The 22,957-nt window shown below is 34.9% G+C and overlaps 8 protein-coding genes and 1 pseudogene across 18 annotated transcripts in view; 5 read left to right on the top strand and 4 right to left on the bottom strand.

Moving 5' to 3' along the window:
- Nucleotides 1-22,957, bottom strand: part of LOC117134085 — a 905,201-nt gene that overhangs the window by 738,711 nt on the left and 143,533 nt on the right. The window lies entirely within an intron of this gene.
- Nucleotides 49-4,938, top strand: LOC103867455 (pentatricopeptide repeat-containing protein At2g34400). Of its 11 annotated transcripts, none has more exons than XR_004458216.1 (12): nt 49-965; nt 1,031-1,974; nt 2,080-2,203; nt 2,455-2,600; nt 2,803-2,898; nt 3,020-3,167; nt 3,257-3,313; nt 3,390-3,462; nt 3,612-3,770; nt 3,872-3,968; nt 4,047-4,074; nt 4,230-4,938. XR_004458216.1 is itself a non-coding variant. In XM_033291740.1 (3 exons), the coding sequence occupies exons 1-3, from the start codon at nt 49-51 to the stop codon at nt 2,178-2,180; spliced, it is 1,962 nt and encodes a 653-aa protein (XP_033147631.1). In that variant the 3' UTR covers nt 2,181-2,387. The 11 variants fall into 11 exon arrangements, 2 of the variants coding, with proteins under 2 accessions (XP_033147631.1, XP_009143776.1); XR_004458213.1 differs by having other exon boundaries at nt 4,047-4,205; nt 4,310-4,938; XR_004458217.1 differs by having other exon boundaries at nt 3,872-3,979.
- LOC103867457 (chlorophyll a-b binding protein 1, chloroplastic) lies at nt 4,668-5,696 on the bottom strand. Its single transcript, XM_009145530.2, has one exon. It carries the CDS (start codon nt 5,620-5,622, stop codon nt 4,822-4,824), a length of 801 nt encoding a protein of 266 aa, XP_009143778.2. The 5' UTR covers nt 5,623-5,696; the 3' UTR covers nt 4,668-4,821.
- On the top strand, nt 6,169-7,152 carry LOC103867454 (chlorophyll a-b binding protein 1, chloroplastic). Its single transcript, XM_009145526.3, has one exon. It carries the CDS (start codon nt 6,239-6,241, stop codon nt 7,037-7,039), a length of 801 nt encoding a protein of 266 aa, XP_009143774.2. The 5' UTR covers nt 6,169-6,238; the 3' UTR covers nt 7,040-7,152.
- On the top strand, nt 16,772-17,540 carry LOC103867453 (eukaryotic translation initiation factor 1A-like). Its single transcript, XM_009145525.3, has one exon. The coding sequence runs from the start codon at nt 16,814-16,816 to the stop codon at nt 17,258-17,260; it is 447 nt and encodes a 148-aa protein (XP_009143773.1). The 5' UTR covers nt 16,772-16,813; the 3' UTR covers nt 17,261-17,540.
- LOC117134129 (60S ribosomal protein L18a-2-like) lies at nt 17,426-18,099 on the bottom strand. Its single transcript, XM_033291911.1, has 2 exons — nt 18,025-18,099; nt 17,426-17,916 (listed from the first exon to the last, which is right to left on the bottom strand). The coding sequence occupies exons 1-2, from the start codon at nt 18,097-18,099 to the stop codon at nt 17,575-17,577; spliced, it is 417 nt and encodes a 138-aa protein (XP_033147802.1). The 3' UTR covers nt 17,426-17,574.
- On the top strand, nt 18,071-18,912 carry LOC103867814 (annotated as a pseudogene).
- Nucleotides 20,035-20,607, top strand: LOC103867452 (eukaryotic translation initiation factor 1A-like). Its single transcript, XM_009145524.3, has one exon. The coding sequence runs from the start codon at nt 20,091-20,093 to the stop codon at nt 20,535-20,537; it is 447 nt and encodes a 148-aa protein (XP_009143772.1). The 5' UTR covers nt 20,035-20,090; the 3' UTR covers nt 20,538-20,607.
- Nucleotides 21,410-22,593, bottom strand: LOC103867450 (60S ribosomal protein L18a-2). Its single transcript, XM_009145523.3, has 4 exons — nt 22,420-22,593; nt 22,196-22,311; nt 22,044-22,107; nt 21,410-21,945 (listed from the first exon to the last, which is right to left on the bottom strand). Exons 1-4 carry the CDS (start codon nt 22,432-22,434, stop codon nt 21,604-21,606), a joined length of 537 nt encoding a protein of 178 aa, XP_009143771.1. The 5' UTR covers nt 22,435-22,593; the 3' UTR covers nt 21,410-21,603.

Raw genomic sequence — 22,957 nt, 5'->3', positions numbered from 1 at the left:
CAACCCACGTACCATTTTAAACTCTGTCTTCACACGTGGGCCATTCTCATGAGATTTCAAATGCTCAAACCAGAGAAACTAGCGTTCTCCATTTCCCGCCAATTCCCATCACTCAAACCTAAACAACCTGAAGAATCACGACGCGATCTCGTCGGAGACTTTCTTCTCCGGCTTAAAAAATGCGTCTCCGTGAACCAACTCCGAGAGATCCAAGCCCAGATGTTATTAAACTCCGTCGACAAACCCAATTTCCTGATTCCCAGAGCCGTCGAGCTCGGCGACTTCACTCACGCCTCTCTCCTCTTCTCCGCGGCGGAGGAACCTAACCACTACTCCTTCAATTTCATGATCCGGGGGCTAACCAACACGTGGCACGATCACGTGGGGGCGTTGTCGCTGTACCGCCGGATGAGGTTTTCTGGGTTAAAGCCCGATAATTTCACGTACAATTTCGTTTTCGTCGCGTGCGGGAACCTCCCGGAGATTAGGGTTGGTAGATCTGTTCATTCCTCGCTGTTCAAAGTCGGGTTGGAAAGAGACGATCACGTGAATCATTCGTTGATCACTATGTATGCGAAATGTCGTCATGTGGTTGATGCACGGAAGGTGTTCGATGAAATTACTGAGAAAGATATGGTGTCGTGGAACTCGATGATTGCTGGGTATTCTCTTGCGGGTAAGGCGGAAGACGCGGTGGGTTTGTTTAGGAGGATGGAGGAGGAAGGAGTTGAGCCAGATGAGAGGACGTTGGTGAGTGTGTTGGGTGCTTGTTCACATTTGGGTGATTTGAAAACTGGTAGATTGCTTGAGGGTATAGCTATCAGGAAGAAGATCGGGTTAAGCGCGTTTCTTGGGCCTAAGTTGATCAGTATGTATGGCAAATGCGGGGAATTGGACTCGGCGAGAAGGGTTTTCAATCAGATGGTTAACAAGGACCGTGTTGCTTGGAATGCTATGATCACTGTGTAAGTCTCATGTTTGAAACTATATTCATATAAAGATCGAAACTTTTTAATGGATTCCATCTCAGGTACTCACAAAACGGGAGGTCAATGGAAGCTATTAAGCTGTTTCGTGAGATGGAAGATTCAAGAGTTTCCCCTGACGCTGTTACATTGTCTACGGTACTGTCTGCTTGTGGTTCAGTTGGAGCTCTTGAGTTAGGCAAACGGATTGAGTCACACGCCAGGGAAACAGGCTTGCTACACAACATCTATGTAGCCACAGGACTAGTTGATATGTACGGGAAGTGCGGAAGCATAGAGGACGCTCTTAGAGTATTTGAATCCATGCCGGTGAAAAACGAAGCCACTTGGAACGCTATGATATCTACTTATGCGCATCATGGGCACGCCCAAGAAGCTCTTTTACTGTTTGATCAAATGTCAGTTCCTCCGAGTGATGTTACATTCGTGGGAGTGCTCTCCGCTTGTGTGCACGCGGGTTTGGTCGATCAGGGCCGTAGGTATTTCCATGAGATGAGTTCGTCGTTCGGATTGGTCCCGAAGATCGAGCACTACACAAACGTTATCGATCTTTTGGCTCGTGCGGGGATGTTAAACGAGGCGTGGGAGTTCATGGAGAAGTTTCCTGGGAAGCCAGATGAGATCATGTTGGGAGCGGTTCTTGGAGCGTGTCAGAAGAGAAAAGATGTGGTGGTTGGAGGGAAAGCGATGAAGATGTTGATGGAGATGGAGGAGGTGAAGAACGCAGGGAACTATGTTATATCTTCGAAGGTGTATGCTGATATGAAGATGTGGGATGAATGTGCGGAGATGAGGGCGTTGATGAGAGACAGAGGCGTTGTTAAGACGCCAGGATGTAGCTGGATTGAGATGGATGGTGAGATGATGGAGTTTAATGCCGGAAGCGATGTTTTACAGTGTGGCAGGGAGGATGCTGCGTTGTTGGGTTTGTTGGTAGAGGAGATGAAGAAGGGAAGGTATGATTTTTCCAGTGGGAGTTTGAGTTTTGGTTAGTCCCTTCAGCTCCGAGTTTCTGAGGATGTTAAAGATGTGACTCACATCATGTGAGTTAAGTTGTGTCTTCTGACGATGAAAGTGGTGCAAAGTGTTGTAGGTCGCTCAAGAGTCAAGACTCAAGAGAGCACGAATCAATATGCTTCATTTGCATTTGATGCTTATAACATGGGGACGAAGAGGTGGTTGCAGATGTCATAACTCAAGTACTAACTTATGACTCTGTAAGTGTTTGGTAATCATACAACTGTGATGATTGGTATACCAACTTTTTACTGTTTTTTTCTTAATGTGATTCCGCTAATTTGTTCTCATAATATTTAAAAAAGTAGTTTCTTATATAATGTGTACTTGTTCAAAAATAAGTGAAAAATAGTTTTATTAGTCTACAAAATTAGCCGGTTAGTAGCAGTAATAATATTCTTCATGTTTTTTTCATCGATAATCATATGTTTGTTTCTGTTATCTTAATAAGTAAACCGGGAGAAAAACGAACGAAACCAACAACCGTTCAGGTGTACTTGACGAGAAGGACGTCGCACCAGTCCCGCCATTTTCTCCATGCTATACCTTCGTGGATCCACTAAACGGGGGGATTCCGAGTTAATCACTCCTGGCCAGGTACGGTATTGCGTAAACTTGGTGGTGTCAGTGTCTTCTTTATTTCATTATATATGCGAACTTCTCCCGCCGATTTTATAGATTTGGAATGAATATAATTGCAGTTGTGTGTGATTGCTTTCAAGTTCATTCTATTTTCTCTTTAGCCTCAATCGTAAAATGATGCACACTAGAGATCTTCTCGTATTTTTATTTAAAGCAGGTTGGTTTCGTTTCTGCTCGGAGTCATCCCTGTCTTCATAGCATGGATATACTCAGAGTTTCTAGAGTATAAGAGATCTTCCTTGCATTCTAAAGTGTATGTACTTTTGGGAATTATTTATGATTTAAATTGGTGTTAATTATTTACTTATACGGGTGCACTCTTGTTATGTATCTAACTTGCTTTGTGTTTTAATATCTTTGCACCTTACTTGCAGTCATTCAGATAATAATTTGGTTGAACTGGGTGAGGTGAAAAACAAGGATGAGGAAGGAAGTAGCAGTGTTACTTGAAGGAGGTGGTGGTCTTCCCAGATCGGTCTCTACCAAGTTCTATAACTCTTCTATCAAAACCAACCTCGTTAGGTAGTTTTATAGCCATTTCTTGTTTTTTTGTTTGTTTGTTGTTGGAGTGGAGTGTTCATGAAACCATTTACGTTTTTGTCTACTTGTAGGTTTTTGACGCTGGAGGACTCTTTCTTGATTGATAATCGAGCAACCTTGAGAGCCATGTAAGTTCATAAACTACCAGATTGGATTCATGGCCATGCTGATCATCATCATCATGACTGTATTACTATCTCACAGGGCTGAGTTCGGGGCTATTCTTTTTTACTTTTATATTTGCGATCGAACAAGCTTGCTTGGCGAGTCGAAAAAGGTGTCTCCTCTTAATTTCCCTTTCTCAGTGTCAACCGCATATCAAAGATCTGAAACAATATATGTGCTGGATGTGTAATATAGTGTAACATTATATCTTTAAATCATTCAGAGGTAGGAAACTAACATCTGAGATTTTACATTTTGCAGATTTACAACAGAGACCTTTTCATCTTTCTCTACTGTCTACTCATTATAGTGTCAGCCATGACGTCCTTGAAGAAACACAATGACAAATCACCAATTACAGGGAAATCTATTCTCTATCTTAATCGTCACCAGACTGAAGAGTGGAAGGGGTGGATGCAGGTAACTGACTCACTCTTTTCTCAGTAGTTGTCCATTACCTTTTCATTTGTTTTTCGTCCAGTTAAATATGTTGTTTTGCAACTGTTTTTCATGTGCTGCAGATCGAATGTGCCTAATGGACAGCCTAAGTGGCTACTATCCATCATTCCAGAGTACCCAATGCTCAACTTCATGCTCACCACGCCCATTTATGTCTTGGTAAAGCAAAAGTAGAATCTATGCCCTTTGTCTACTGTACATTATATAAGTTTTACTCTTGATTTATTTTTTCTTCAGGTGTCTCACAGGCTTTTCGAGCTAACCAGTACGTTAAAATCTGTTTCATATCCACAAAAGATGACAAGAGGCTGCTCCATAATGTCCTCGCTGGAGCTGCCATTTCATTCTGTTTATATCTTACCGCTCTCATTCTTCTCCAGATCCCACACTAACCATGTACTTACTCCTTCTCCATTGCAGCCATTGTTGATATTAGAATGCGCGCTTGGGAAGAGATACAACTCTTGATTGACACACTAGAACGAACTTTTCATTTACAGGAGGGACTATAAACATGTGGAAAACATGAATCTTCTATGTCAAACTTGCTAAATAGTTACAACACACGTCTCACATCGACGATAAAGTTTTGTTTTCAAGAATCAGTTATTTCTGAAGCTTGCCAACTGAAGCACCTTAGGGCAAATTAGAACCAAAGAAGTTTCAGAAATGGTGAAAGTGAAGTATCATAGGACACACCTTTTCTTTCTTTTCTGTTGTAATTTTGCCATGAGTTTTGTTTATTATATAGTTTCATTTGCCTTTTTGTTCGGCTGTATTGCTACATATTGTCACAAAACAGAACATTCATACATCATCTGCAATTGCGTGAAGTTTTGTATAAGAACAGATCATTCATTAAGAGTCTTTTGTTAAAACGCCAACAGAGTTGAGAAAAAGAGGTTCAATGTCTGAGAAATAATACAATGGTACGACAATGGAAATTTCACAAATGTACTTAAAAGAAACATCACAAACGAACTCTCTTTCTCTTGCTAAGCTTTTTACTCGCTCACTTTCCGGGGACGAAGTTGGTGGCAAATGCCCATGCATTGTTGTTAACTGGATCAGCCAAATGGTCAGCGAGATTCTCCAGAGGTCCCTTTCCTGTAACAATGGCCTGTACAAAGAATCCAAACATGGAGAACATAGCCAACCTTCCGTTCTTGATCTCCTTCACCTTCAACTCTGCGAAAGCTTCCGGGTCAGCAGCGAGGCCCAACGGGTCGAAGCTGCCACCTGGGTATAGAAGGTCTTCTGCTTCTCCCAATGGTCCGTCTCCAGCGACTCTGTAACCCTCAACAGCCCCCATGAGGATCACCTGAGTAGCCCAAATGGCTAAGATGCTCTGAGCGTGGACCAAGCTCGGGTTGCCCAAGTAGTCGAGCCCTCCTTCGCTGAAAATCTGCGAACCGGCCTTGAACCAAACAGCTTCTCCGAACTTCACTCCGTTACGGGCCAAGAGCTCAGGAAAAACGCAGCCAAGAGCTCCGAGCATGGCCCATCTGCAGTGGATAACTTCCAGCTCACGGTTTCTTGCAAAAGTCTCGGGGTCAGCGGATAGACCAGCGGTGTCCCATCCGTAGTCACCGGGGAACTCTCCGGTGAGGTAGCTTGGGGGCTCGCCGGAGAATGGACCCAAGTACTTAACCCTGTCGGATCCGTACCATGGGCTGCCTGATGGACCAGTGGGTTTGACGGTTTTACGCATGGTGACACGGGCGGTTCCAAACACTTCGGAGGCTCCTGGTGAGAGCTTCACGGCCTTTCCGGCTAAGGCAGGGGAGGACAGAGCCATGGTTGAGGCAGCCATTAGAACTTTTCTTGTTTTTTTGTTTTTATGTTTTTTTTTGTGACCGGTGAGAGTGATTGAGAATGGTCGGGATATAGATCTGTTTTATAGGTGTGTTACGAGTAAGGTTTGTTATCTGTGAAGTATCCGTATCTCTTTTCTTATTGGCCTATGAGATTTTGGATTGGTCTATTAGTTATCCTATGTGTCGCCACCAACTTTTTCTAGATTCTTTAGTTGCAATGAATGACACTTGTGATATGTACAATGGCAGCTTTGAGTTTATAGCCACACAAAATGATATTTTGTGTGAATCACCTTTTGATGCTGATACGTTTCAAACGGATAGAATTACGTCAGATTTACACGTGGCAGATTGTCAATGGTTACTCTAATATTGCTGAGACTGTACGAGATATCTAATGGGACCAGCCAATGCTAGCTCAGCAAGACAAGAAAAATCTAAACTCCAACCAATAGAAATCAAGATACTGATATCAAGAGATAAGCAAAATGAATCTTGAAGGTTAACCTTTAGCCTTTCAGATTATAAATACATGGCAACCTCACCGTAACCAAACCATCCAATTCATCAAGTTATCTAAAAACCTTTTACTTGCACCACACTCTAACAGCAATGGCCGCATCTACAATGGCTCTCTCCTCTCCCGCTTTGGCCGGGAAGGCCGTGAAGCTCTCACCAGGAGCCTCCGAGGTGTTTGGAACCGGCCGTGTCACCATGCGTAAAACCGTCAAACCCACTGGTCCATCAGGCAGCCCATGGTACGGATCCGACAGGGTCAAGTACTTGGGTCCATTCTCCGGAGAGCCCCCGAGCTACCTCACCGGAGAGTTCCCTGGCGACTACGGATGGGACACCGCTGGTCTATCCGCTGACCCCGAGACCTTCGCCAGGAACCGTGAGCTAGAAGTTATCCACTGCAGATGGGCCATGCTTGGAGCCCTAGGCTGTGTTTTCCCTGAGCTCTTGGCTCGCAATGGAGTGAAGTTCGGAGAAGCGGTTTGGTTCAAGGCCGGTTCGCAGATCTTCAGCGAAGGAGGGCTCGACTACTTGGGCAACCCGAGCTTGGTCCACGCTCAGAGCATCTTAGCCATTTGGGCTACTCAGGTGATCCTCATGGGAGCTGTTGAGGGTTACAGAGTCGCTGGGGACGGACCATTGGGAGAAGCAGAGGACTTGCTGTATCCAGGTGGTAGCTTCGACCCGTTGGGCCTTGCTGCTGACCCAGAGGCTTTCGCAGAGCTGAAGGTGAAAGAGATCAAGAACGGAAGGTTGGCTATGTTCTCCATGTTTGGATTCTTTGTACAGGCCATCGTCACTGGAAAGGGACCTTTGGAGAATCTTGCTGACCATTTGGCTGATCCAGTCAACAACAACGCATGGGCCTTTGCTACCAACTTCGTCCCTGGAAAGTGAGTTTAATTGGTGATCGTGTTGTGTGTATCCGGTTTGTTAAATCTTGAATGTGATGTAAAAGCTTAAAATGTTATGAAATATTTATTACAAATTTGATGATATTGATGGATCAACAACCAGTGTGCAAGATTAATATTGCTTACATCAAATTAGGGGTTCACACAAAATAGTTCGGTTCGACGGAAAGAGATGTCTTCAAATAATATGATGACTATATCACATTACAGTTTAACTTTTACTCAACTTTTCTCTAAACAGTTAATTTTATGCAGAACATCTACATACATATGATATATTTCGTCTTTCAGACAAGGAAGTAAATTTAAACGGAACAATCAACAGACTTCCCGGGGGGTCAACTTTATTTGGGTGTATTGTCTTTGAAATATCAAAAGACTTAGTTAGCTTTGGTAATGTGGTTTTTGAGTCTTGAAAGCATTTTAGTACTAAAATACCCCACTTAAGGATCTGGGATAATAACATATTTTGAGTCTTAAATCCTTGATTTTCTTAAAAACCCCACTTAAGGATCTGGGATAATGATGGTCTTATGGTGATGTGAATGTTTAGAGTTCTTGTTGCACATTCCTAAAGGACATGTATAGGTACAAGGACTATACTTATAACTTTGAGAGATTCGCAAAACTTGAGAGCTTTTAAAAATATTTTTTTATAAATTCAGCTCGAAAAGGGGAATACGGTTTTGATTATAAGCCGCGAACAAAATAACCCTATTCTAAAAAATCTTAGCTAGCTTCGTACAAGCTATCACCCTGACCCGTTCCGCTAGATCGGATCTTGAATAGTAGAGAAGTATGAAGTGTTATTGACTTATTGTACAACTAGATTTTGACCCGCGCTTAGAAAGCGCGAGTTTTTTTTCGGGTAAAACCAAAGTTTACGTAGATTATTATTTTGTGTTTATATAGATTTTTAAAGTTTAAAGTTAATATGTTATCATGAGGTACACAAATGTAGGTCACAGTATTTTAAAGATTTGATAAAATATGTTACTTTGTGGAATAAGAAATATTATGCGAGTATATTGTAATTAAAATATACTTTTTTTTAATTTCTAGGAGATAATGCTAATCCAATTAAAGTAGGTTAGCGAAAATTCTGTAAGTATAAAGAAAATAATAACTAATTGTGATATTAAATAAAATTTGTATGCGAAGCAATATAAATATTTCCGGATTTTGTTATTAAATATCGAATCTACAATAAATATTTCCGGATTTTGTTATTGAATATTGTATCTACAATATATTGTTAACAAAAAGATTTGCACAATACATTTAAATTGAGTTTTTTTAGATAGTTGGTAACAATTTAGGCAATAACATAGCAGAGTTTAAAATTTGAATTTTTGTCAATTTTTTAGCTATACCAACATTATAAGACTGTTTGAATCATACCAAGTATGCGCTAAAATAGTTTGGTTTGGTATAGATAGCTTGTATATTAGATTTTGAGATGAATAAGGTGGTTTAATCGGGTCAGTGTTATAGTGTTCTAACTCAATAATATTGTCATGGCTGTAATATGAATGAGATTGATATATTGAAGAAGCATTTTTTTATTTGTTGTGTACTATAAGTTATACCAACTACGGCATTTTCATATATACATTTTTTTTCACATGGCAGCATTCTGCATTATGAAACATTAATATATAGGACAGTGTTTATAAAACTCGTATAAGGTCCGTTTGTTATATAGGTCTGTTTGAAACATTAATAATATAGGTCCAATCTGAAATTGAAAACTATAAGCCAATTTGAAACATCAATATATAGGTCCGTTTATAAAACACGTATGATTTTATATATATAGACTAAAACATATGCGACCTTATATGGACTAAAGAGAATAAATTATGGTTAGAGTAATATATGGTAACACAGATAGTAAGCGAAATAATAGGTAGACCAATATACTATTAGTTAAATGAAAGGGTGCAGTAATCTTGTAAAAGTAGATTTTTCAAGACTGCTTCGCTTTTAATAGAATAGATATATATTATGGTAGCAGAATCTATAAAAAAAAATTGAGTTCTTGGGTCTAGTTTATTGAGGTTAGTTTCTGATTAGTTTTTTGTTTTTACATTCTCACTAAGTGTTTTGCCCGCACATGCAGACCTATCTTTTGTGAACATTTATTAGTTTATATTTTATTAAACATCAAACATAAAAATCAAACATCAAATTATTTATATATGATGAATTTTTTTATTTATACAAATGTTTTTGATTAATATTTAATTATAAATAATTTCATATCTTAAATTTCAATTTTTAAAGTAAAAAAATATTATTTCGAGATAACAATACAATGTATAAGATAACAACACAATATAATAAGAATTATCTTGTTATAATATATATAAGAATTATATTTTATAATAAAATATATTTTTAGATTTTGAATAATTCTTATTATTATTATTTTAATCACTTATATTATTAAAAATATATACAAATGCTTTTTGAGTAATATTTAATTATATGATAACAACACAATATAATAAGAATTATCTTGTTATATAGGAATTATCTTTTTATAATAAAATATATATTTGGATTTTGGATTATTCTTATTATTATTAGTTTTAATCACTTATATTATTAAAAAAAGCAAATTCGTTTTTATTTTTTTATTAATTTATATATTTAATTTATTAAGGGTATAGTCGATATTAACCACTCTAACTTTTAACGTGAAATATTATAGATAATATTTAATTATAGATAATATCATATCTTAATTTTCAATTTTTACAGTAAAAAAATATTATTTCAAGATAACAATGCAATATATAAGATAACAACACAATATAATAAGAATTATCTTGTTATAATATATATAGGAATTATCTTTTTATAATAAAATATATTTTTGGATTTTGGATAATTCTTATTATTATTAGTTTTAATCACTTATATTATTAAAAAAAGCAAATTCGTTTTTATTTTTTTATTAATTTATATATTTAATTTATTAAAAGTATAATCGATATTAACCACTCTAACTTTTAACGTAGAAGCTCCATTGGCTCCATTGCTAAAATTTACTTCGCAAATAATAGTATAGATAGCTAGTCTTTTTTCATGTCCATTCCAAGATTCTGGATGGCTTGATGATACAGGGAATGCTATAAGTGAGACACGTCACTGGACACGTCAGCTAAATGAAAGAGAGCAACAAGAAGTATACAAACAGAAGAAGCTTTCACTTGGAGAATTATCGAAAAAGATCAAAAAGTTTGTTAGAGTCTTCTTCTTCCTTTTCTCTGTGGTTACTATGATTTTCCTGTGAATTTTCTAGGAAAATCCCTCAATTGTTGTTCTAGAACTGTTTCTTCTTCTAAGTTCTTCACACATTGAGAGTTGGTTTGGCGTTTTATGAACGTGATTCCAAAGTTACTATTCATCATCTTCTCCAATACAGATTCTCTGTATCACTTGAAGACCACATGAAACGTCCGACTATGTTACGATAAGTCGTAAGTATTTTGTATGTGGTGTGTTACGGGGAAAAACAAGAACTGAGAATTATTTTTCTAATAAATAATTGAAAAGATGGTTTTGCGTGATTTGATGGGCATAAACCGGTTATGCGTAGACGACCAAACCAGTTTAATTACGATAATCGAGTCGGCGTTAGAACTATGTAAACCAACTTGATTTCGACAAAGATTTGATATTGCTTGCTCCGCAAGCTTTATAGCTAGACGGAGAATCTAAAATTCACTAGAAAAAGGATCAAGCCAATTAATATCTTTTTATTACTCTTTTTTTTAGGTCAAGAAAACCAAATCAATCTATACTAATAAAAGGGAGCTTTTGAGGCTCCATAGGACGTCCACATCAGCGAAAAAAAATTCTCCCAAAAGATGACACGTGGCATAAAATATAGTTTTACATTGTAAACATACAGCATTAAAAAATGAAAAAACTACATTAAACATATGTAAGATTACTATTTTTCACTTAAAAAAAAGATGTCTTATCTCCATAATGTAACACTACCGTTTTATAAAAAAAAAACAAAAAACATTATATATAATTTCGAAAATAATAATTATATGTAAAACATACAATATAAAAATGGAAATACTACAATAAACATAAATATGTTTGACTATTTGTCCAAGTTCTTCTATTAAACATTGCCGTTTTACATTAAAAATAGAAAAATACGTAAAAATTTAAACATCTATCTTAAAATATAAAATATAGACATTAACTAAATATAAAGTATAAAAAAGAGAAATACTCAATATATAAAAAACAATAATAAGTAAATATTATAAATATATAAATATACGAATTATATATACAATAATAAGTAAATGCACAATTTTTTAAAAATGAAAAGAGTATATTAAATATTAAACATCTATCTTAAAATGTAAAATATAGATATTAAGTAAATAGAAAATATAAGAAAAAGAAATAAACAACTTAAAAACAATGAAAAAAGTATATTAAGATTTAAACATCTATCTTAAAATGTAAAATATAGATATTACGCAAATAGAAAGTATAAGAAAAGGAAATACACAATTTAAAAAAATGGAAAAAGTACATTAGTATTTAAACATCTATCTTAAAATGTAAATCAATCTTAAAATATAAAATTATTAGTAAATAGAAAGTATAAGAAATAAAAATACACAATATAAAGAAAAATAAATAATAAGTAAATATATAATATAATCTAGAAAGATGACATGTGACATTAAACATATGTAAGATTACTATTTTTCACTTAAAAAAAAAAACGGCTTATCTCCATAATGTAACATTACCGTTTTATAAAAAAAACAAAAAACATTATATATAATTTCGAAAATAATAAATATATGTAAAACATACAACATAAAAATGGAAATACTACAATAAACATAAATATGTTTGACTATTTGTCCAAGTTCTTCTATTAAACATTGTCGTTTTACATTAAAAATAGAAAAATACGTAAAGATTTAAACATCTATCTTAAAATATAAAATATAGACATTAACTAAATATAAAGTATAAAAAAGAGAAATACTCAATATATAAAAAAAATAAGTAAATATTATAAATATACGAATTATATATACAATAATAAGTAAATGCACATTTTTTAAAAAATGGAAAGAGTATATTAAATATTAAACATCTATCTTAAAATGTAAAATATAGATATTAAGTAAATAGAAAATATAAGAAAAAGAAATACACAACTTAAAAACAATGAAAAAAGTATATTAAGATTTAAACATCTATCTTAAAATGTAAAATATAGATATTACGCAAATAGAAAGTATAAGAAAAAGAAATACACAATTTAAAAAAATGGAAAAAGTACATTAGTATTTAAACATCTATCTTAAAATGTAAATCAATCTTAAAATATAAAATTATTAGTAAATAGAAAGTATAAGAAATAAAAATACACAATATAAAGAAAAATAAATAATAAGTAAATATATAATATAATCTCGAAAGATGACACGTGGCATAAAATATAGTTTTACATTTTAATATTACTTATTTTTGAAAATTATAAAAAATATGTAAACATACAGCATAAAAAAATGGAAAAACTACATTAAACATATGTAAGATTACTATTTTTCACTTAAAAAAAGACGGCTTATCTCCATCATGTAACATTACCGTTTTATAAAAACAACAAAAAACATTATATATAATTTTAAAAATAATAAATATATGTAAAACATACAACATAAAAATGGAAATACTACATTAAACATATGTAAGATTACCATTTTACATTTTTATTTTAAGAAAATAATATGTAAACATACAACATAAAAAATGAAAAAACTACATTAAACATATGTAAGATTACCATTTTTCACTAAAAAAAAAGACGGCTTATCTCCATAATGTAACATTACTATTTTGTAAAAAAGAAAATTATATATAATTTCAAAAATAATAAATAATATGTAAACATACACCATAAAAAATGGAAATACTACATTAAACATATGTAAAATTACCATTTTACATTTAAAAATAAAAATACTATGTAAACATACAACATAAAAAAATGGAAAAACTACATTAAACATATGTAAGATTACCATTGTTCACTAAAAAACGGGTTATCTTCATAATGTAACATTACCATTTTATTAAAAAAAGAAAAAAAAACATAAATCTAACTATTTGACTATTTATCCAAGTTCTTCTATTAAACATTGCCGTTTTACATTAAAAATGGAAAAATACGTAAAGATTTAAACATCTATCTTAAAATATAAAATATAGACATTAACTAAATATAAAGTATAAGAAAGAGAAATACTCAATATATAGAAAAATAAATAATAAGTAAATATTATAAATATATAAATATACGAATTATATATACAATAATAAGTAAATGCACAATTTTTAAAAAATGGAAAGAGTACATTAAATATTAAACATCTATCTTAAAATGTAAAATATAGATATTAAGTAAATAGAAAGTATAAGAAAAGGAAATACACAATTTAAAAAAATGGAAAAAATACATTAGTATTTAAACATCTATCTTAAAATGTAAATCAATCTTAAAATATAAAATTATTAGTAAATAGAAATTATAGGAAATAGAAATACACAATATAAAGAAAAATAAATAATAAGTAAATATATAATATAAGTGAATACCAAATTTAAAAAATGGGAAATTACATTAAGATTTAAAAATATATATTAAAATTTAAAATTTAGATATTACGTAAATAGAAAGTATAACAAATGGAAATATACAATTTAAAAAAATGGAAAACGTACATTAAGATTTAAACATCTATCTTAAAATGTAAAATAGAGATATTAAGTAAATTAAAAGTACAAGAAATGGAAATACATATACATGAAAATAAATAATAAGTAAATAATGTAAATATATAATATATGAATTATATATGTAATAATAAGTAAATACACAATTTTTTTAAAAATGGAAAAAGTTCATCAAGCATTAAACATCTATCTTAAAATGTAAAATATATAATATAAGTAAATACACAATTTAAAAATGGAAAAAGTACATTAATATTTAAATATCTATTTAAAAATATAAAATATAGATATTACGTAAATAAAAATATAAGAAATGGAAATAAACATTTTAAAAAATGGAAAAAGTACATTAAGATTTAAGCATCTATCTTAAAATGTACTTCTATCTTAAAATGGCAGTAAATTATATAAAAATGGAAATACCACATTAAACAAAAAAAATGTATAGTTTTACATCAAAAAAGTCCCTATAAAACTCATTATTCCATCCACATCAATCTCACACTATTAAGGAAAATTTCAAAGCACTCGAGCAAAAAAATGGTTTCACTATCAACTCTTGCCGTCCCAAAAACCTTTAATGACCTTGAATGAGATTTTTTTATAACAACAAACTTTTTGTTATGTGGATTCATTGTTGGGAAACCCGCAACTTCCAAAAGCCAAACTTATTCATGGGAATTGAATTGTTTTTCATAGACTCAAAGGTATTCTTACAAATTTAAATTAATCTAATCCATAATTTTATTGTTAATATTCATACTAACTCTTTTATGATCAAACCATTTCAGTTAATAACAATTCAAACGTTTATCCCGAAACACTTCCTTCCTCGCCGAATCAAGTATTGGTTCATATTGGTTTAGTATTGTTTTTGGTTTACTAACCGGTTTAGGATGGTCCTATTGTAAATATAATTTAAGTTGGTTTAGCATATATTATGTTTAAAATAACTTAAATTAAATAATAATAATATTATGCTTAAAATATAATTTTAGAGACTTTTCAAATATAGTTTACAGAACATTATAGGTGATGAATTTAATTTATTAAATTCGTTTATTACTTAAAACTAAGTTTTTTAAAAAACGTACTGAGTTATAAATTTCAATGATGGATTGGTGAGTATAACATGAAGACAAAAATATAAATATCTGATTTTCAAGATAAGAAATTCAGCTTTTATTCAGATACTCAATATATAATATCTTAAATTATTTTTTTAAAAATATACATAATTTATATATTTAGATTAATCTTCCAAACTTAAACTATTATATTATATATGAATAATGTTTTTAAATAAAAATAATTTCTGATTTAAAATAAAAATAAAAACAACAAATGTTTATTTTCAAATAATGGATGTAATTTACATTATAATATCATTTAACAAGTATTAGATACGTTTTGATATATCATTATTTTCTATTTCCAGAAAACAATAAATTGTTAAACATCAATATCATCTAGGTTAAGTATACGAACAACAAAAATTCAAACATCACAAAAAATATTTACATAACCATTATAATACAATAATTTAATCAAAAATACAATTAAAAAATATTAAAAAGAATAGTTATATACTTAATATTTGAAAATAAAAGATATTTTTGCTAAAATTATACTTACCTGGCCAAGGAGATTAGGGGTGGGCGTTCGGGTACCCGTTCGGGTTCGGGTCGGGTATTTCGGATTTTCGGGTATTTCGGTATAGAGGTGTAGAACCCGTTCGGGTATTTTTGTACTTCGGGTCGGGTTCGGGTATTTTTAGTTCGGATTCGGTTATTTCGGATCGGGTTCGGATATTTAGATTTTGAAAAAAAAATTAAATTTTCATTTCTTAAATTTCTTTTATTTAGAAATATAAATTTCACTTAACTTATTTTTTATTTTTAATAGATTGAATGGTTAATAGATTTGGACATAACATTTTAAAACTCAAAAAAGACATTAATTTAGTTATTGTTTTTAAAATTTTGATATAACTTTTTGTTAATTTTTGAAGTAAAAAACTTGACATGCATTTTAAGTGAGTAGCAAATCATTTTTTTCGTAATTGTATATATATCATATGAACTTAAAGTATATGTAGTATCAATATAAATGTTTTATATAAAATGAAAGATGTAAAGTAAAAATATAAGGTTAATTATACATATGTTCGGTTATCTTCGGATATCCATTCGGGTTCGGGTATTATCCGTTCGGGTTCGGATATCCAATCTCTCCTAATTCAATACCCGTTCGGGTATTTTGCTACTTCGGTTCGGATTTCGGTTCGGGTTTTTCGGATCGGGTTCGGGTGCCACTTCGGATATCGGGTAAAGTGCCCACCCCTAAAGGAGATCGACCATCATTTTACGGATCGATCGAATGTTGAGCATGTGGTCGATCCAAAAATACTCTGCAGTTTAATAAAATCTCTAAAACATTTATTCCAACACTCAAAAGATAGTTTTGTTAAATATGATAACTAGATAGCCAATAAAATTACAAAAAAATATTTAAATAGTAAAAAATATGTTAATTTAACGTGTTAAAATTTAAAAATAAATTTTAATTATGACATGCATTTTAACATTTATATAAATATAAATAATTTAACAACTTCAATTAGAAAAAAATAAAAATCCCGGGCGTAGCCCGGGTTAATCCCTAGTCTATAGATAATAGTTCCACATAACTCTCTAGCGAAACAAGATGGGCTTTAAAGTCTCTCTCTGACCTAGTTTCTTATTTTCTATAAGAAGATAAAAGGAAACTGAGCAATAAGAATTGGCAAAGACAAAAAAAATGGAAAAGTTGAATTCAATTGTGAAAAGGAAATTATGAAGCACGTCTTTTGGTATAAAAGAAGACGTCCCCTAAATAACCAAAGAGCAATAAAGACAGAGAAGAGAGCACAGCAAGTTCATATCTAAGCTCAGCTCTTTACACTTTAGGCTTTTAAATCATGCCGAAGAACAAAGGAAAAGGAGGAAAGAACATTAAGAGAGGTAAAAAAGAAGCAGACGACGATAAGCGAGAGATCATATTCAAAGAAGACGGTCAAGAGTACGCTCTAGTCCTCCGTATGTGCGGCAACGGACGGTGCGAAGCCAAGTGCATAGATGGAATCACAAGGATGTGCCACATCAGAGGTAAGATGCACAAAAAGGTATGGATTAGCGCTGGTGACATTATTCTTGTCGGACTAAGGATGGATATGGACAACGACACCAAAGCTGACATCATCCATAAGTATACGCCTGATGAAGCTCGTTTTCTCAAGAGTTGTGATGAGCTTCCTCGTGACCTTCGTCTTAACGAAGGGGTTGCTGATGTGTTTGATGTGGAGGATGACGTTAATTGTGGTGAGGACTATTTTGAGTTTGGAGATGATGAGATTGATAGGCTCTAAACTAAGCTCTGAATCTATTTTACTATTACTATTTACTTTGTTCTTCTTTCTAGTCTCTCAGAACTAGATTGATGTCTTGTCTCAGATTTTTGTCAGTTTATAAAATATTCTCATTCTTTATTTGAATAGTTTTTAGTTGTGTTAATAATCATAAAGGAGAACATATAAAATAAGAAACAAAAGGTGTTTTTCATAAGCATGAAAGTAACAAAAACCACAAAATCCAAAGAAAGTCGAGTTTAGTTCCATTGATAGGCCTAAAGTAAACAAAAATATCCGAGAAAGAAGCAAAAGCAGAAGATAGGACAACTTCATTACATAAACAAGTTGGGCTTAGAGGCCTTGTAGGTGGTCTTGAGCTTCCTGGTTGGTGGTCTCACCTTACGGAACACCAACGGGAACTTGATCTTACTATTGTGAAACAGTTTGGTGCTCTCCCTCTTGCAAAGCTTGGCCGGGACAGTCGCTGTCTTGATGATCTGAATGCAAGGGAACCTCACACGGTGTCGGGACGCCATCTCGGTGTACATCTGCTCAACGGCACCGTTCAAGGTAGTGTCACGGTACTCCTTGTACATGTTGTGGTATCCAGTTCTGCTCTGGTACCTCAACCAGATTCCAAAGTTCTTGATCGTTGTCGGGTTCTTTTCAAAGATCTACAAACAAACCAACATCGTCTAACCAGAAAATACATAACCGAACCACAACGTTTCCTAGCATAACTACAGTTCGTTCCATAGGATTATCATTCCATGAGTAAGTACCTCGTTAATGGCGAGCATCTGACCGTTACTCTTCTTGACCTTCTTGAGCTTCTTCAAGAAGTACCTATTCACCATGCGCAAAACCACCAAACCAGCCGGCCTATCCGGCAGCCCATGGTACGGATCCGACAGGGTCAAGTACTTGGGTCCATTCTCCGGAGAGCCCCCGAGCTACCTCACCGGAGAGTTCCCCGGTGACTACGGATGGGACACCGCTGGTCTATCCGCTGACCCCGAGACATTCGCCAGGAACCGTGAGCTAGAAGTTATCCACTGCAGATGGGCCATGCTTGGAGCCCTAGGCTGTGTTTTCCCTAAACTCTTGGCTCGTAACGGAGTGAAGTTCGGAGAAGCGGATTGGTTCAAAGATCTTCAGCGAAGGAGGGCTCGACTACTTGGGCAACCCGAGCTTGGTCCACGCTCAAAGCATCTTAGCCATTTGGCTACTCAGGTGATTCTCATGGGGGCTGTTGAAGGTTACAGAATCGCTGGAGACGGACCACTGGGAGAAGGAGAGGACTTGTTATACCCAGGTGGTAGCTTCGACCCATTGGGCCTCGCTGCTGACCCAGAGGCCTTCGCAGAGTTAAAGGTGAAGGAGATCAAGAACGGAAGATTGGCTATGTTCTCTATGTTTGGATTCTTTGTACAGGCCATTGTCACTGGAAAGGGACCTTTGGAGAATCTCGCTGACCATTCGGCTGATCCAGTCAACAACCATGCATGGGCCTTAGCCACCAACTTCGTCCCTAGAAAATGAGTTTAATTTGTGATCGTGTTGTATGTATTCCGTTTGTTGAATCTTAGAAATGTGATGTAAAATTTTCAAATGTTATGAATTATATATTAAACTTGATATGAATGATGGATCAATCAGTTTGCAAGATTTATATTACTTACACCTAATTTAAGGGTCACACAAAATAGGTCTGTTCTTTTCATGAATGTTGCGATCAGAGCCAGCGTCAGAAAAAACACACTACGACGGAGCCAAATTTGAGGGAACCGAAGATTAAAGTAGCTGCTACTGAAATTTCTGAGATACAAAAACTATGTAGCTACCGCTAAAATTTCCAGGATCCATTTCACTCTTTGCTGCTTGCCGCGCGATTGAAAAATAAGTTGATGAAACAATGTTGTGTCCGCCATGGTTGATAAGTGAAAACGCTGAGCGATGTCGTCAAATAATCTGATGATTGTGTCACATTAGAGTCCAACGACTTTAACGCAACTCCAAACGATTAATTTTAAGGAGAACATCTACATAGAGGGGATGATTTCGTATTTGGCGACAAGGAAGTAGATCTAAACGGAACGATCAACAAACTTCCCGGCGGGTCAACTTTATTTGGTAATGTGGTTTTGAGTCTTGAAAGCATTTTAGGACTTATGGTGATGTGAATGTTTGAAGTTCTAGTTTTATATCCCTAAAGGACATGTATAGTAGTTTCAAGGTGACTGACTATACTCATAACCAGCGCCGGTCCATGTTAGTTGAAGGCCCCACTCAAAACTGGGCTTTTAGCTATGTGAATTTTTTTTTAAGAAGATGATTTTTGTGTAATTTGATGGGCACAAACCGGTTATACGTAGACGACCAAACCAGTTTAATTATAATTGAGTCGGCATTAGGCCTATGTAAACCAACTTGATTTCGACAAAGCTTTGATATTGCTTGCTTTGCAAGCTTTACGCTAGACGGAGAATCTAAAATTCACTAGAAAGAGGATATCAAGTCAATTAATCTTCTCTTCTTATTTTTTACTTTTTAGGTCAAGAAAACCACATCAATCTATAGATAATCGTTTCAGATAATTCTCTGGTTTCCTGTTTTCTATAAGACGGCAAAAAGGAAACTGAGAAATAAGAATTGGCAAAGACAAGAAAAAGACAAGAAAAAAAGGAAAAAGTTGATTTCAAGTAAAAAGGAAATTATGAAGCACGTCTTTGGCTATAAAAGAAGACGTCCCCCAACACAATCAAAGAGCAATAAAGACAGAAAGAGAGAAGAGAGCACAGCAAGTTCATATCTAAGCTCAGCTCTTTGCACTTTAGGTTTTTAAATCATGCCGAAGAACAAAGGAAAAGGAGGAAAGAACATTAAGAGAGGAAAAAAAGAAGCAGACGACGATAAACGAGAGATCATCTTCAAAGAAGACGGCCAAGAATACGCTATAGTTCTCCGCATGTGTGGCAACGGACGGTGCGAAGCCAAGTGCATAGATGGAATCACAAGGATGTGTCACATCAGAGGTAAGATGCACAAGAAGGTTTGGATTAGCGCTGGTGACGTTATTCTTGTGGGACTAAGGATGGATATGGACAACGACACCAAAGCTGACATCATCCATAAGTATACTCCTGACGAAGCTCGTTTTCTCAAGAGTTGTGATGAGCTTCCTCGTGACCTTCGTCTTAACGAAGGGGTTGCTGGTGTGTTTGATGTGGAGGATGACGTTGAATGTGGTCAGGACTATTTTGAGTTTGGTGATGATGAGATTGATAGGCTCTAAACTAAGCTTTACATGTATTTTTTAATTATTTTTTACTTTATTCTTCTTTCTAAGTCTCTCAAACTTGATTGATGTCTTCTCTCAGATTTTTAGTCGGTTAATAAAATATTTTCATTCTATGATTGAATAGTTTCTAACTGTTTTAGCTATTGGTTGAATGGCTACACAAGCGGGTGAATCTGAGTTTGGTAGATTTCGAATTTGAAGTGTTTATCACTTTTCCAAATTCGCCATACCATTCGACCACGCTTGTGTGGTTAATAGAACGTCAACAAAAAAAAAGTGTGGATAATAGAATTCACTTTTACGGTTAAAAAAAATCAATAATAATAGGGAGGAGACTTTTTTCCCTTTTTGTGGAGACTTTTATTTTTACTTTTTGAACACAAAGTGAAGAGACTATTTTTCTTGTTACCGTTTACCAAACAAATGGGTCAGAGAAAGATCAAGATGGAGAAGGTTCAGGACATGAACACAAGACAAGTCACCTTTCCAAAACGTAGGATGGTTTGTTCAAGAAGGCTAGTGAGTGCCACCCTCTGCAACCCCGAGTTAGGCATTGTTGTCTTTTCACCGGGAGGCAAGCCATTCTCCTACGGGAAACCGAATCTTGATGGAGCGGTTCTATTAATGTCTTCGGATTAACTCTGGTGGCAAAGCTTCAAGGGGAGAAGTATATAACAAGATCTGGCAACAACTATACTTTTATTCCAAAGCCTGGTGGTCTTAAAAACAATCCTCCATCAGGAAATGTAATCATGGAGCTCGAGGTAAAACCACATTTGCTGGAACTGATCTTTGTAAGAAAAACTCTGTCCGGAGGGGGCATATCGAGAGTTAGGTAGCAGAAGTTGCAATGGAGCTTAAAGTAATCATAAAAGATAAACATTTAAATAAAGAAACAAAAAGTTTTTTTCATAAGCAAGAAGTAACAAAAACACCAAAAATCCAAAGAAAGTCGAGTTTAGTTTCATTGATTCGCCTAAATAAACAAAAATATCCGACAAAAAAAAACGCAAAAGCAGCAGATAGGACAACTTCATTCATCACGATCAGAGAGACTTTATTACATGAACAAGTTGGGCTTAGAGGCCTTGTAGGTGGTCTTGAGCTTCCTGGTTGGTGGTCTCACCTTGCGGAACACCAATGGGAACTTGATCTTACTATTGTGAAACTGTTTGGTGCTCTCCCTCTTGCAAAGCTTGGCCGGAACAGTGGCTGTCTTAATGATCTGGATGCAAGGGAACCTGACACGGTGTCGGGACGCCATCTCGGTGTACATCTGCTCAACGGCACCGTTCAAGGTAGTGTCACGGTACTCCTTGTACATGTTGTGGTACCCAGTCCTGCTCTGGTACCTCAACCAGATTCCAAAGTTCTTGATCGTTGTCGGGTTCTTCTCAAAGATCTACAAACCAAACCCCAACTCATCTAACTTAGCAAAAAAACATAACCTAACACAATGATAAACCTAACATAACTAAGATCGTCCAGCAAAGTAGGTACCTCGTTGATGGCGAGCATCTGACCGTTACTCTTCTTGACCTTCTTGAGCTTCCTCAAGAAGTACCTATTCAAGATTTTGAACTTTATTATTTAAGAGACTAAAAGACGATAATTCAAGAATCAAGAAAGAGAGGTTGAGTCATTTTACTAACCAGAACTTGGACTTGGCACGAACCTCGTTCGTGGCCCAGAGCTTCATCCTGTAAATCTTGGGTTGAACATCCTTCTCTGTCGGGAGAGCTCTTCCGACAACCTGGTACTGGTGAAACTGCCAAGAAAAAGACAAAAGCCGAGATCAGGTTTGAGTGAGGCAAAAACTTGATACAGTGACAATGGAGACGTATGAGATAGGGAAGGAATCAAAGAGAGAGCTTACCCTGAAGGCACCCATTTCGTCTCGAGGGAGGCAGTGCGGTTGGATAACAGGAAGGAGTTCAGGGTTCTTGTTTGTTTATAAACGAGCGTGTGAAGAAACCCTAATGGACAAATTTAATCATAAAGCCCAGTGGGCTGCTAAAAAATAAGTTGTCTTAAAACCCATCCAGAGTTTGGTTATTATATTATTATTTTTTAACAATTCCTGGCTTGTTTTTTGTGATTTATATCAACTAAAAACACAATTCATTTTTTTATATATCCTAACGATGAATCCGGTCAATCTAGACTTCCATAAAGAAAGTGCTCAGCAGAGTAGAGAGAAGAGAGAGAAAGTAGATCTCACTTGGGTTCCGGCGTGCGGCCGGCGCGTGAGCGCGCGTGCCGTCGCCGGAACCCGTTGTCTTTCAGTTTTCTTGTTCCCGCTGCGGTCCTCTCTTCGTCATCTTCAGTGACCGCCTTGTCTGAACTCTGGATCTTCACCTTCCGTGGTGGCTCGGTTCATGGAGCGAAGACGCGGTTGTTTGGAGTTGTTGGTG

Source organism: Brassica rapa, chromosome A05 (genome assembly GCF_000309985.2).
Source record: "Brassica rapa cultivar Chiifu-401-42 chromosome A05, CAAS_Brap_v3.01, whole genome shotgun sequence".
In the NCBI taxonomy this organism is placed as follows: Eukaryota; Viridiplantae; Streptophyta; class Magnoliopsida; order Brassicales; family Brassicaceae; genus Brassica; species Brassica rapa.
Note: the sequence above shows the minus strand (reverse complement) of the source record. Positions and strands in the feature narration are given on the sequence as shown.